The sequence below is a fragment of the Salmo salar genome, chromosome ssa25 (assembly GCF_905237065.1).
Source record: "Salmo salar chromosome ssa25, Ssal_v3.1, whole genome shotgun sequence".
In the NCBI taxonomy this organism is placed as follows: domain Eukaryota; kingdom Metazoa; phylum Chordata; class Actinopteri; order Salmoniformes; family Salmonidae; genus Salmo; species Salmo salar.
Genome location: NC_059466.1, coordinates 7,027,004 through 7,041,102, shown reverse-complemented (window position 1 = coordinate 7,041,102; position 14,099 = coordinate 7,027,004). Strand labels below are relative to the sequence as shown.

General features: G+C 43.7%; 2 protein-coding genes across 2 annotated transcripts in view; both read right to left on the bottom strand.

Moving 5' to 3' along the window:
• Positions 1–3,629: 3,629 nt before the first annotated feature.
• csn8 (COP9 signalosome complex subunit 8) overlaps positions 3,630–14,099 on the bottom strand; it is a 35,075-nt gene continuing 24,605 nt past the window's right edge. The window contains 3 exon segments of the mRNA NM_001146406.1: positions 3,630–4,341; positions 5,518–5,580; positions 8,791–8,898. Of these exon segments, the coding sequence (NP_001139878.1) occupies positions 4,262–4,341; positions 5,518–5,580; positions 8,791–8,898 (251 nt within the window). The 3' untranslated portion in view covers positions 3,630–4,261.
• trim63b (tripartite motif containing 63b) lies at positions 10,925–12,291 on the bottom strand. Its single transcript, NM_001139623.1, is given in 1 exon segment — positions 10,925–12,291. A coding segment is annotated over 1 exon segment (1,053 nt). The 5' UTR covers positions 12,118–12,291; the 3' UTR covers positions 10,925–11,064.

Genomic DNA, 14,099 nt, shown 5'->3' with positions numbered 1-14,099 from the left:
GAGGCCCAGGAGTACACTGGGAATAGTGAGTTGAACGGAGGGTAGTATGTGTGGTTAGTGTGGAGGTTATTGTGTGATGCTGTGGCATCCCACAGCTGGGTGCATTGGTAGTGGATTAGGTGTTCCCCCCCATACAATTGAAAGCATTTTGATCAACTGGAAATTCAATCCAGTCATGTTTTAATAAGTCTGTCCAGACTCCTATCATCAATGCACCATTTTTTCTATGTAATCTTTCAGCTGTCACAGCTTACAGCTGTACCCATTGTAAGCAGCCAAAAATCAAAAAGAACGACAGTTTAATTTGGGCCCCAAGCTGCCGTTTGTCTGACATTGATTCCAAAGTTATAAAGGCATAGGTTGCACCTGTTGACATTGAGTCTCGGAAATCATTAACGTTAAAGTCCCATGCCATTTTAACGGTTGTGAGTCACAGCGATAATGCTGAGCTCCATTGCAAATACTTTCCAGCGAGTGTAATGACTGTAGGCATAACATTGCGATAGGACTGGGCTTCCCCATGACCACAGCTGCTAAACCTCTATATAGGCCTACTAACAAACTAAATGAAAAAAGGAGGAACTTGGATAACAGCAACTCAGAAAATAAGGATGTTTAAATTCAAAGCTAAAGAAAACATGTCCACAAAGGGGTATTATATTTGCATTACTTCCATGTGGGAAGAAATAGTAGTTAACTGTTGATTATTTTCATGTAATGTGGTGTGCAATGGCTTTATGTGGGAAGTGTAACAGTAATTATTTTGTCCCATGTCAAAGTCTCCTCTGTTCGTCATTACAAGCATAAGTAATTACTTGCCGTTGGAAAAATGGTAAGTTGTTCACACATTCATGGTACAGTCAGCTTGATCTCGAACCCCTCAAACGACCCTCTGTCTACCCTCTGTCACCAAGTTCAAATATAGTGATGTTTCCTTGCCCAATATAACTTCATGGCTGGCCCGCGTGTGGATGACGAGTGCTGTTGATATGCATGTCAGACTGACCAGGCAGTAACAGATTCTCTGAATAGTGATATGGTCCAGTTACCACCATCTCAGCCTCAGGCACTGTATGCGCTGAATGACACTGGCACACCATTGCCAGGCCCATGTGTTGTGGCCGAACACTTTAGGAATATGCTAAACTTTAATTACACATGCGTTTATCAAATTAGGATTCAGTCTAAAGTGCATGTAAACAGTAGGTCAAAGACATAAGAATCAGAAATCTGAGCTTCCGACCAGGATATTGCGGGTTAATCCTTTCCTTGGCTATTAGCCTATCTGAAATGGGGCTAAATTGAAATGTTTCTTACAGAGGGAATATGCAAACCATATGCATAAGCATGGTAGTAATTGAAAGGGCACAGTTTGGAGATTATTGGAAAATTATGAGACCAAAGTTGAGGACAACAGTTCACCTGACACAAAACTGAACCTAAACAGTACACTTGATTTTATGTGCATTTTACATTTACTGTACCTTTCAGCACATTTGTTGATAACGAAATCTGAAAATACATTCAATAACATAACAATATTCCGTGAAAATGTGGGGTAGATGCAACATAAGACAAAAAAATGACAAGGGTTTGAGTGGGAGGACTAATTGATGTCTTCAAATGGCTACACCTCTCCAAAGTGTGCACAGTTCCTATGTAAATTCAATGCACTTTTATGACTCAGAGTCTTCAACTGCTTTTGTGAGCTCTCCTAGCTGTGCTGTTGAGAAAGCAGCGCAAGCACACTTGTAGTTGTTTTGAACAACCCTTCATCCCCGTCATCACACAACTACTGTTGTTGTTTACACAATCCAAAATTGGCCCATAAAAATCGCAATCTGGGTCAGGTGGGTATCATTTGAAAACGTGTTCTATTGCCAACATGACTAGATGAGTCATAAAATATGATCTTACAGTGTTAGGCTTTCACAGGGCAATTCAGAGAAACATTGTAATTTTGGTGCACATTGAAAGGAGATATACACTATATATACACACACACACACACACACACACACCAAAAGTATGTATACAACCCTTCAAAATTAGTGGATTCGACTATTTCAGCCACACCAGTTGCTGTCCGGTGTATAACAGAGCGCAGAGCCATGCAATCTCCATAGACAAACATTGGCAGTAGAATGGCCTTACTGAAGTGACTTTCAATGTGGTACCACCATAGGATGCCACCTTTGCAACAAGTCCTGCTAGAGCTGCCCCGGTCAACTGTAAGTGCTATTATTGTGATGTGAAAACGTCTAGGAGCAACAACGGCTTAGCAGCTCAGCCGTGAAGTGGTAGGCCACACAAGCTCACAGAACGGGACCACCGAGTACTGAAGCGCCTAAAAATCATCTGTCCTCGGTTGCAACACTCACTACCGAGTTCCAAACTGCCTCTGGAAAACTGTTCGTTGAGAGCTTCATGAAATGGGTTTCCATGGCCGAGCAGCCACACACAAGCCCAAGATCACCATGTGCAATACCAAGCGTCAGCTGGAGTGGTGTAAAGCTCGCCGTCATTGGACTCCGGAAAATCGTTCTCTGGAGTGATGAATCACCCTTCACCATCTGGCTGTCCGAGGGACAAATCTGGGTTTGGCGGATGCCAGGAGAACGCTACCTGCCACAATTCATACTGCCAACTGTAAAGTTTGGGGGAGGAAGAATAATGGTCTGGGGCTGCTTTTCATGGGTCGGGCTAGGCCCTTAGTTCCAGTGAATGCTACAGCATACAATGACATTCTAGACGATTCTGTGCTTCCAACTTTGTGGCAACAGTTTGGGGAAGGCCCTTTCCTGTTTCAGCATGACAATGCCCCCGTGCACAAAGTGAGGCCCATACAGAAATGGTTTGTCGAGATCAGTGTGGAAGAACTTGGCCTTCACAGAGCCCTGACCTCAACCTCATCGAACAAACACCTTTGGGATGAATTAGAACGCTGACTGCGAGCCAGGCTTAATCGCTCAACATCAGTGCCCAACCTCACTAATGTTTGTAGCTGAATGGAAGCAAGTCCCTGCAGTAATGTTCCAACATCTAGCGGAAAGCTTTCCCAGAAGAGTGGATGCTGTTATAGCAGCAAAGGGGGGACCAACTCCATATTAATGCCCATGATTTTGGAATGAGATGTTTGACTTTCAGGTATGCACATAGTTTTGGTCATGTAGTGTAGGTTTATAACCTCATACATAACCTAATATTAACTCCTGCAAAATTAAGCATTTCTTGCAGTAGAATGATACAACAAAATGTACATTTTGACTTGGAAACAGGAGTGGATATTGAAATATTATTTTTTGTATCTTGAGAGAATTAATGTGCGGTTAGCGACCGCACAAAGGCGCTATCTTTATCAGCATTATAAAAGCTGATAGTATTTGAACCATATAAAATATGCATCCAGGTTGAACTGAAATCTTATCAGAAACATGTTGGATTGTTTTCACTGCTTTTAATTTCCTCCAAACTGGTCAGATTGATGTACATTTTGACATTTTGCACAGAAAATCTTTAAAAAATGTTTTATTGCATTTACCCCCCCCGGTCCCTAAACCTCTGCTGCAGGAGAGAAGCAGAGATAAAAGAGAAAACTTTACAGAAGTCAACAAGATTGAAGCGTTCATCGATTTACGACATTCTGGTGAACAAAAGTTTATTTAGTCTTCTAGGGCAGTAATGACAGAAGAGAAGCTGCATGCATATAATTATAGAAAAGTTCACTAACAAATAGCCTATCAAAATCTAGTAAAAAAAAAAAAAATAATCATCCTGCACCCCGTCCAAAAATCTTACCGCAGTCTCGACGGGGATTTTCTATTGGCCTATTTGCGGGTTAGAGTCTGATGCGGGACTCAGATTTTCACAGTCGGGCGGCTGCGGACAATCAAATTCTGCCAATGTGCGCGTGAAAATAGTATTGTTTTTCTTACAGAAATGACATTAAATTAACTACTACAATCATTGAGGCTGCCACATCGTAAAGACGCAGTAAAGTCGCAGTCATTTACTAAGGATTGCCCAACAACAGAGTTAGTGGGCGTACGAACTGAATCGTAAGTCCGAGGCCCATCTTTCTGAAAACATGGTGTCTCGCTTCCAGAGACATGACCACAATCATGCACAAGGGGGGTGAGCTTGAGGCCCTGCATGTGTGTGTGTGTGTGTGTGTGTGTATGGTGCGTGTCCGTCTAAGCTCTGGAAGAGGGGCGTTCTGGAGTCTTCCTCACGGCAGACAAACGGGGCTGAAGGGAATTGATCAGTTCTCAAGGAAAGCCACGTAGTCAGTGAGTCTGGCCAGCTGCTGCTCGTTTGGAACCAGCGAGACAGGGGGAGGATCTGTTTGGGAGAGAGAGTAAGTAAGAGGGGGATTCCTCATAGAGCCAAGTCTTCTACCATGTAGCATCTCCCACCGGTGTGTGTGTGTGTGTGGTTAGAGGACAGGGGACATGCTCCAATTCAAAGACTAAGCAGCACGGTACATCTATTCTCACTGCAATGCTGGAGAAACATGAGTTGCACATCTGGACGTGAGTGATCTCTCTCTTTTTGCAACTGTTTTCTAGTGTGCACAAATGAATACACCCCAGAGGTTTTGCTTCCCATGCACAGCCAATACATTGTTTATGTATACTCTAAAGTCCTTTTTTGGGCAAAAACCCATTCGGATTGGCTTGGCCTGGCTACGAAGTGGGTAGGCCCATGGCTTAAATTGTTGCATGTTGCATTTATATTTTTGTTCAGTGTAGGTGTAAGAGGATTAATCGAGGGGCTGATGCATCGAGTCAGACAGACATATGTGCCACAGATGCTTAACATGATGGCCCGCTGATTAGAGAGAGAGGCTGTTACATGGCCCCAGACACAGCCCACAAAATGACTCAAGCCAGAATGATTAACAAGCCACCCACTGGGCTTGTGGACTGTTAGGATTGGAGAGAGAAGATCTGAGGAGAGGGGGAAGAGGAGGGAAGGGAAGGAAGGAGGACAGGGATAGGAACAGCGATTGAGCGTGGGTGTGCGAGGGTTAAGAAGTGAATGAAAGAACACAGGAAAAAGAAGAGTGGGGGAGTAGGAGCATATGGTGTGAGAGAAATAGAGGGATATTTGATGTTGCTCTTTCATGAGACATGTTTTCCCAGTTACACAGGGACAGAATGTCTTACAGGCCAGCCAAAGGAAAGAACAGCAATATGAGGGAGAAAATGTGAGGAGAAAAATAAATGAAAGCCCACGAATACAGGAGAAAGACAGAGGACAGGAAGGGAAAGGCGATGAGGAGGACTGGAGTCAGTGTCTGAGCCAATTATGAATGACCCCAAAATTCACAGCTCTGGATCCGGTTCTCTCTCTCTCACACACACGGTTAAATAGAGCATAGAGGGGATTGAAAGTCTGGTGAAATGTGCTATCAGCACAGAAAGAGGGCGTGATTGGGCAGAGTTGGGAAAGAGACTAGGGCATGATAAACAGCCTAGTGATGGGAGAAAAGAGAAGAGCAACAGCTCCACCTACCTGGTTTCTGGGGCATTACCATCCTGGTGGCAGGGTCCGCCTGCCAGCCCTGGCTCACCACCCCTGTGGAAAGGAGGGAAAGAAACCAGAGAGGAGCGGTGGGTGGAGAATAGGAGGGGAAAAGAAATGGAAAGAGAGATGAAAAGGGAATAGTTTGATGACTATTTTCCGGTCTTTCAACTCTAGAAAAGTACTAACCATCTTTATCCCCACCTGCATGAACAATTTAGCTTTCTCTGCCTCTACTGATAAAAATTAGTTTATATCATTTCATGAAGAGATTAAGGATATACAGTACCAGTCAAACGTTTGGACACACACTCATTCAATGGTTTTTCTTAATTTTTACTATTTTCTACATTGTAGAATAATAGTGAAGACAACAAAACTATGAAAAACACATATGGAATCATGTAGTAAGCAAAAAAGTGTTTAAAAAAGTGCTAAACAAATCAAAGTAGCCACCCTTTGCCTTTGACAGCTTTGCACACTCTTGGTATTTTCTCAACCAGCTTCATGAGGAATGCTTTTCCAACAGTCTTGAAAGAGTTCCCACATATGTTGAGTACTTGTTGGCTGCTTTTCCTTCACTCTGGAGGTCCAACTCATCCCAAACCATCTCAACTGGGTTGAGGTCAGGTGATTGTGGAGGCCAGGTCATCTGATGCAGCACCATCACTCCCCTTCTTGGTCAAATAGCCCTTACACAGCCTGGAGGTGTGTTTTGGGTCATTGTCCTGTTGAAAAACAAATGATAGCCCCACTAAGCACAAACCAGAAGGGATGGCGTATCGCTGCAGAATGCTGTGGTAGCCATGCTGGTTAACCTCTTGACGGTCGCCTAGGATAGGGGGCGCTACAGCGATTTTTGAAAAAAACTCGTGCCCATTTTAAACGGCCTCCTACTCAAACTCAGAAGCTAGGATATGCATATAATTAATACTTGTGGATAGAAAACACCCTAAAGTTTCTAAAACTGTTTGAATGGTGTCTGTGAGTATAACAGAACTCATATGGCAGTCAAAACCCCGAGACAGATCGTAACAGGATGTGGAATTCTGAATTGTGGACTCAACTTCATGACTTTGCCTATAAATCACACCGTGAGCTATGGTTCATTGAGCACTTCCTATTGCTTCCACTAGATGTCCCCAGTCATTGAGCCTTCTGTGAAAACTGACAGAATGAGAGTCTGTGGAAAGTGGTCACATGGAGAGGGCCATCACCATTATGACGCCGGCGCCCCTGGCTACCCTCCCCTTTCGAAAGGTTTAGAAAGACAATGCAACCGTCCCCCTTGAATCTTATTGGAGCTCTGGTTGAAAAAGGCCCTAAAGATTTATGTTATACAACGTTTGACATGTTTGAACGAACCTAAAAAATAAAAATTAAATGCATTTTGTTGAGAGAGAAGTCCCGCGAACAACGGTACTTTTGGAGCAGCCTTCAGAACGCGCTAACAACAACAAGCTATTGGGACATAAGGGATTAACTTTTTCGAACGAAAATACATTTGTTGTGGACCTGGGATCCCTGGAAGTGCCTTCTGATGAAGATAATCAAAGGTAAGGGATTATTGACAATAGTATACAAGACTAGATTTGATATGCGATTGTTCCAAGATGGCGCTGACCTGTAACGGTAGCCTATTTTTCGCATCCCCTTTCATCGCAAAGTGTGATTACCCAGTAAAGTTATTTTTAAATCTGGCATTGCAGGTGCTTTCAAGAGATGCTAATCTATAAATCTTAGAATGACAATATTACATTTTAAAAATGTTTTCGAATAGTAATTTAGTAAATTGTAGCGCTGTTTCACCGGACGCATGAGGGAAAATAGTTAGTCAACGTCACGCGTCGATGTAAAATGCTGATTTTTATATAAATATGAACTTTATCGAACAAAAGGATGCATGTATTGTGTAACATGATGTCCTAGGTGTGTCATCTGATGAAGATTGTCAAAGGTTAGTGCTGCATTTAGCTGTTTTTTGGTTATTTGTGATGCATGTGGTTGGTCGGAAAATGGCTATGTGGCTACTTTTACGATATACTCCTCTAACATAATCTAATGTTTTGCTTTTGCTGTAAAGCCTTTTTGAAATCGGACAACGTGGTTCGATTCAGGAGAGGTGTATCTATAAAACAATATAAAATAGTCCTATATTTGAAAAAAAATATATATGAAATTTTGTTATGCAAATGGCGATAGGATTTTTCGCTGGATGTCGAGCCCGGTCCAGAGGTTAAGCGTGCAGTGTCACCAGCAAAGCACCCCCACACCATCACACCTGCTTCCCGGTGGGAACCACACATGCGGACATCATCCGTTCACATACTCTGCATCTCACAAAGATAAGGCGGTTGGAATCAACATTTTGAAATTTGGAGTCATTAGACCAAAGAACAGATTTCCTCTGTTCTAATGTCCATTGCTCATGTTTCTTGGCCCAAGCAAGTCTCTTCTTCTTATTGGTGTCCTTTAGTAGTGGTTTCTTTGGAGCAATTCAACCATGAAGGCCTGATTCACGCAGTCTCCTCTCAACAGTTGATGATGAGATGTGTCTGTTACTTGAACTCTGTGAAGCATTTATTTGGGCTGCAATCTGAGGTACAGTTAACTCTAATGAACTTATCCTCTGCAGCAGAGGTAACTCTGGGTCTTCCTTTCCTGTGGTGGTCCTCACAAGAGCCAGTTTCATCATAGTGCTTGATGGTTTTTGCGACTGCACTTTAAGAAACTTTCAAAGTTTTTGAAACATTCCGGATTGACTGACCTTCATGAGATGTTTTTGCCATAATATGGACTTGGTTGTTTTGCCATCTTCTGTATACCAACCCTACTTTGTCACAACACAACTGATTGGCTCAAAGGCATTGAGGAAAGAAATTCCACAAATGAACTTTTAACAAGGCACACCTGCTAATTGAAATGCATTCCAGGTGACTACCTCATGAAGCTGGTTGAGAGAATGCCAAAAGTGTGCAAAGCTGTCATCAAGGCAAAGGGTGGCTACTTTGAAGAATCTCAAATATGAAATACATTTTGATTTGTTTAACACTTTTTTTGGTTACTACCTGACTCTATATATGTGTTATTTCATAGTTTTGATGTCTTCAAGAAAATAGTAAAAATAACAAAACCATTGAATGAGTAGGTGTGTCCAAACTTTTGACTGGTAATGTACATAACTATGGTATATGACTGTGTTATTGATCCAGTAGCCAGGTGGGTAGTGAGGGTATATTAGTTTTTCGCACTGCAGCTGCTTACCCTTCACAGCTTCCTCCACAGAGTAGCCCACAAAGGCTGCAAAGTCTTCTGCCGTGATGGAGGTGTACGCCTGGGCCACCAGGCCATAGGCCCTCCTACGTGTGGTCTCTGTGGAAGTAAAGATAAATGCATATCTCATGTATGTACCTAAGAGAGAGACATTTTCAGTCTTTCAAACATGCAACAAAATCAAATAACGTTTAATGTAAACTGCAAAACGTGGAGTCCTGCCCCATGTTCAAAAAGCTATGTTCTTATACTACTCATGTAGCAGTGCTGATAACTATTTGGCTATACACAGACTGAGAAATATCAAGTGAAATAGGCCTACGGTGCAAGGCGGAGGTAAGGAAAGTAGGTTAGAGTATGATTTGGTCCCGAGTTAACTGCTCCTTATGACAGCATTGAAAAAACAATATTGCCTCACAGCTGACAGCAAACCAGACATTAGCTTACACCTTTGGTGGATTTTGTTGCTGCCCTGACAGCTTTGATAAACAAGCCCCAAGTTAATCGGCCTTCGCACTTTATTGACTAGCAACAGTCTGTGTACAAACAACAACCCCTCATTCACTACAACAGCGTTAGCGGCGATAACAAGTGGAATGAGTAAAGACAGCTGCGAGGACAGGTGCGGTGCCTGTCCGGGGTGTCCCCCACCCCTTTCTCCTCCCCAAAGAGTGTCCTGTTATGAATGTTGTTTCATTTTCTGAACAGAAGCGACATTTGGTGTTAACTACAGGCGCTTAAGGGGAAAATGAAAACAACTTTAAAATGGAAACGGAAAGCATGATGTAAGAGAGTCAGTAAAATACTTGTGAACCTGACCAACTAAGCTGTAGTGTATGTATGTATGCGTGCGTGTGTGTTGTCAAGCCTCTTCCTAATGAACACACTGTTCATCAACTGAAATCAACTGATATCCTTTCAACCACATTATGTAGCCTACTGTATATGGCACATTTGAGAGCCAGAGCATTATCAACTGGTGTCCCTTAGTATATTTGAAAAGGGTTGACTGGTCCTGTATATTGTTGACCTACAAAATACCCAACATGCACCACAGTATCAATTGGAAAAAAGATGTCGGGGACTATTAGCACATATTAGAAGCCATTGAACCTGGTCATCGCAAGAAGATTTTTGTAACATGGTCCTCTCAGCATGTATAGTCCTATTTTTGTCGCAGCTCGCTGACCGATAGGACGCTATCCAAAAATGACTCATGTCAGGTGGCCCTACAGCTCTTCAGAAAGGAGTTTGCAATTGCTGAGAAGTACGGTCTATGACAAGAGTGGGATGGTGCTTCATGGATGAGAAACAGGACCCCCACCTGCCTTTCACTGACACTCCAGAGCCTGTTTCACACCCTCTCACATTAAAAAAGAAATAGCCCCCCCCCACTCTTCACCAGTAAAGATTAAAAAAGAAATAGCCCCCCCCACTCTTCACCAGTAAAGGTTAGCCACAGAGGACTCTCTGCCCTTCACTGACACTCCAGGGCCTGTCGTTTCACACCCTCTCGCATTTTAAAAATAGCCTTTGCCAAGTCCTTAGCAAAGGCTAGCCACTAAGGACTTGGCAATGGCTTTTATTTTTTTTATGCTGGTACTTGCCAAGTGAGAGCAACAACATATTGGGGCAACTCCCGAATGACAGTTCTCTTGTGAAATATTTTGTTTTGAACTTCAAACTTATTTTCTGAATGAAGTAGAAATTAATGGCAACAAAGGCAAATCTGCTTGAGTCATTTGAAACACCCTTTATTTCAGGTTGTGACGAAGTCAGATCTGTTGAAATATTCTGTTGCCAGTTTAGTGCACAAAATCTTTTATCAATTTGATACAACCATAGGCATTCTAGATGTCGATGAGAAACTACAAATCAAAACTATTTTCCCTTCTCAATCTTTTTATTCAAGTGTAAACAATCTGAGAGGATATTCAACCTAAAGTACATAACAAATAGATCAGAATAAATCTGATATGGAAATACAAAAGTATAAAAAAGTATTATAGTTTACAAAAAGGCAAAGTTAAGAGATACAAAAAAAAAGTTATTAAACTCAAAACTGGGGAAAGCCATGGTATCCAAGTCAATCAACTACGTATAAAAACATTCAGACACCACCAACTTCCACTTTACTCCTAACTTCTTTTAATATCACTGAAACATTGCAACTAGAGTCCCTGCCAGGAACATTCAGGTTAAAAGAACCTTCAAAAGTAGTAAATAGTTTGTTCATTTGTTCAGTTCGTATATTTTCAAGTTTCATCACTCCTCTTCTTCGTCCCCTTCGGCATCCTCGAACGCATCGTCTTCGACCATTCCAAAGTCCATCTTGGCCAGGACGGCCTCCACGTGCTCCGTGGACAGCGTGAAATGGTCCATCTTCTCAAAGCCCGGCTCAGGCCTGTCCTCGCCCAGGGAGATCTTGGCGGTGTCCTTGGTCTGTGTGATAAGGCCCTTGGAGGCCAGCAAGAACTCTGCGGCACCGCTCTGCTCCAGGGCCCGTACCGCTGTGTCCGTTAGCTCTGATCCCGCCTGCAGTCGCTCGCTGTAGTGCTGGGCCAGCGCCCGCAACGCAGTCACCTTCTCGTCCTGCTCCTTGCCGATCTGTTCCAGCAGCAGGCCTTTGCGCTCCTCGAGCACTGCGTAGAGCAGGTCAAAGCGCTCACCTAGGCTTTGCTTGGCACGCTGTGCGTTGTCCTGCACCGCCTGACAGGTATCCTCCATCTGGTTGAGCAGGGCCTGAAGGCGCCCGTTGCCTGCCACTAGGGTGTCGATAGCGTTGCTCAGCTCGCCCTTTTGCACCTGGTAGACACCGGCCAGTGGTGACACCTCACAGTCCTTGTGTTGGCCAAACACCTTGCACATGGAGCAGGTGGGCATCTGGCAGGTCACACAGTAGATGTTGATCTTCTCCTCCTCGTGTTCCTGGCACATGGGTTCCTTGGAGTCCTTGGGCTTCAGTGGAGTCTCTGTGCTGCCTCCAACGCCACTACCCCCACCACCCTCCTGCTGTTGCTTGTAGATGTCGATGATGTTCTCCACTAGCAGGTTGCGCTGAAGTCCGTGAACGCCATGGCGGTCAAGGACCACCTCGAAGCGGCAGGTGGGGCAGCGGAAGACGCCGCCCGAGAAGCGGTAGGGGTTGCGTGAGTCGTAGAGGTCGCTGGCACAGCCACGGCACAGGTTGTGCTGGCAGGGCAGGATGACCACGGGCTTAGTGAACATCTCCAGGCAGATAGGGCAGCTCAGCTGCTTCTCCAGGCTCTCCATGGGGCTGGGTGGACGCACCAACGAGCCGGTCCTCTGGATGTCCATGTTGGAATAGGCTTCTCCTTAATGTTGAGCTTGAAAATATTTGCTTATTATTCAACACAGCCTTCTCAAACTTCGCAGAGGGTCGTTGACGACTTTTCTTCTTTCCCTATAGGCTTTAACAAGCCAATAACTTTGGAGGCTGAGGGCTGAGCCTCTCTCTTTGGTAGTTGAAGCTTCAGAATCCGCTGAAGTGCTGATAACTGTTCTGACTGGAGAATAGCAGCCCTGTCCTTTATACCAGCCCTTCCCAGCCAGCGACACCTGATCCCTCCCACAGAACAGGGCACACATTCCTCCCTGCTTGTTGTCAAGCTCTTTTCTGAGAAAATAGCCCACACCCACCGGCTGCTGCATTCGTCATTTGTCACACTAGGAGCTATGTACATTTCCGCAGTGACAGAAATCTGACAGGGCCAGGGGTACACTCAGCAGAAATACACAGGGCCCCCATGTGACTGTCCCAAAGCAGTAACACCTGAGGAAGGTTTCCTTAAGGGTAAACAACATGCCCTGTAAAGTCAACGCACCTCTGACTGTGTTTACCAGTAACAACAAGCTGGTTTTCCAGGAGTACTACAACAGAGCCAGTGTTGGCTTCATAAAGCAGACCACCTTCCTCGTGGTGTAGCCCACTTATCGCCTGTGGTCATATCTGAGCACTTCAGTGGATTAATCAAAACTCCTATCGAGCATCCACAACAACACCCTCTGTGGTGCAGTCAGACCCACTGTTGATGTTTCATGCTCAAGCCATGCATTGCACCATCATCCTATAAATAAGTTACAAATATTTATTAATGTATTTTTCACCCCTTGTAAATATGTCTACTGACTAGAGTGTGTTGAATCAAAACAAGCTGAATAAAAAAATCGCTCTGACATTTAATTTGACTACTATTACGTAACATGAGCAGAAAGCTATAGGTTAAGCCTCTGGTCATGGAAATGTCTCACTGAGACGGTCTTGAAAATCTCTCCTGTGAATGTGTACCACATTCTGTGATGTTGGAAAAAATATAAATAAAGAACAGTGAGCACCAGGGACAAGCTATTCTTAACCTTGCCCACATGCGTCACATAAAGTGTGGGTCTACCAGGTTCCAGAAGTTAGAGGGGGTTACACATGGGGAGTGTGAGCAGAGAAGGTCATAGGCATTTCCATATGCCAATCTCCCATTTACCAAGGCAGGAGCTTACTGATGGATATTTTAAAGTGATTTGAGAAGACTGGGAAAACACCACCTTCTCTGTCAAGGCTAATGTTTGCACCTACCACTGCCAATGACCTGGACCCGGGAACACAGTAATCAGTGACCAGGTTTCCATCAAACCTTTTTATGCGAGTAAGGTACATGTCGGATAAAAATGTAAATGACCGGCCTGATGGAAACAGAACATATGATCTTGATGCTACTTTCCAATAAATATCGAGGTTCTTATTCTGGTGACATGATGATCGATGCTTGGCTGCAGTTTAAACAAAAAATAATCTAGCTCTTTTGTCCATAATAATAATAATAATAATAATAATATCATAATGTAGGCTATACGTGCACGCTAGCCAACAGTGCATATATATAACGACATTCAACAAGCACAGCACTTACACAAATGACTGATGATTGGCTGAGAGAAATTGATGATAAAAAAGATTGCGGGGGCTGTTTTGTTAGACTTCAGTGCGGCTTTTTAAATTATTGATCATAGTCTGCTGCTGGAAAAACTTTGTTACGGATATACAGCCACCGCTATATTGTGGATAAAAAGTTACCTGTCTAACAACCTCTAACATAGAGGGTGTTCTTAATGGAAGCCTCTCCAACATAATCCAGGTAGAATGAGGAGTTCCCCAGGGCAGCTGTCTAGGCCAATTACTTTCTTCAATGATCTTTACTAATGACGTGAGTAAAGCCATTGTGTCTATGTATGTGCATGACTCAACATTACACGTCAGCTCCTACAGCGACTGAAATTACTGCAAC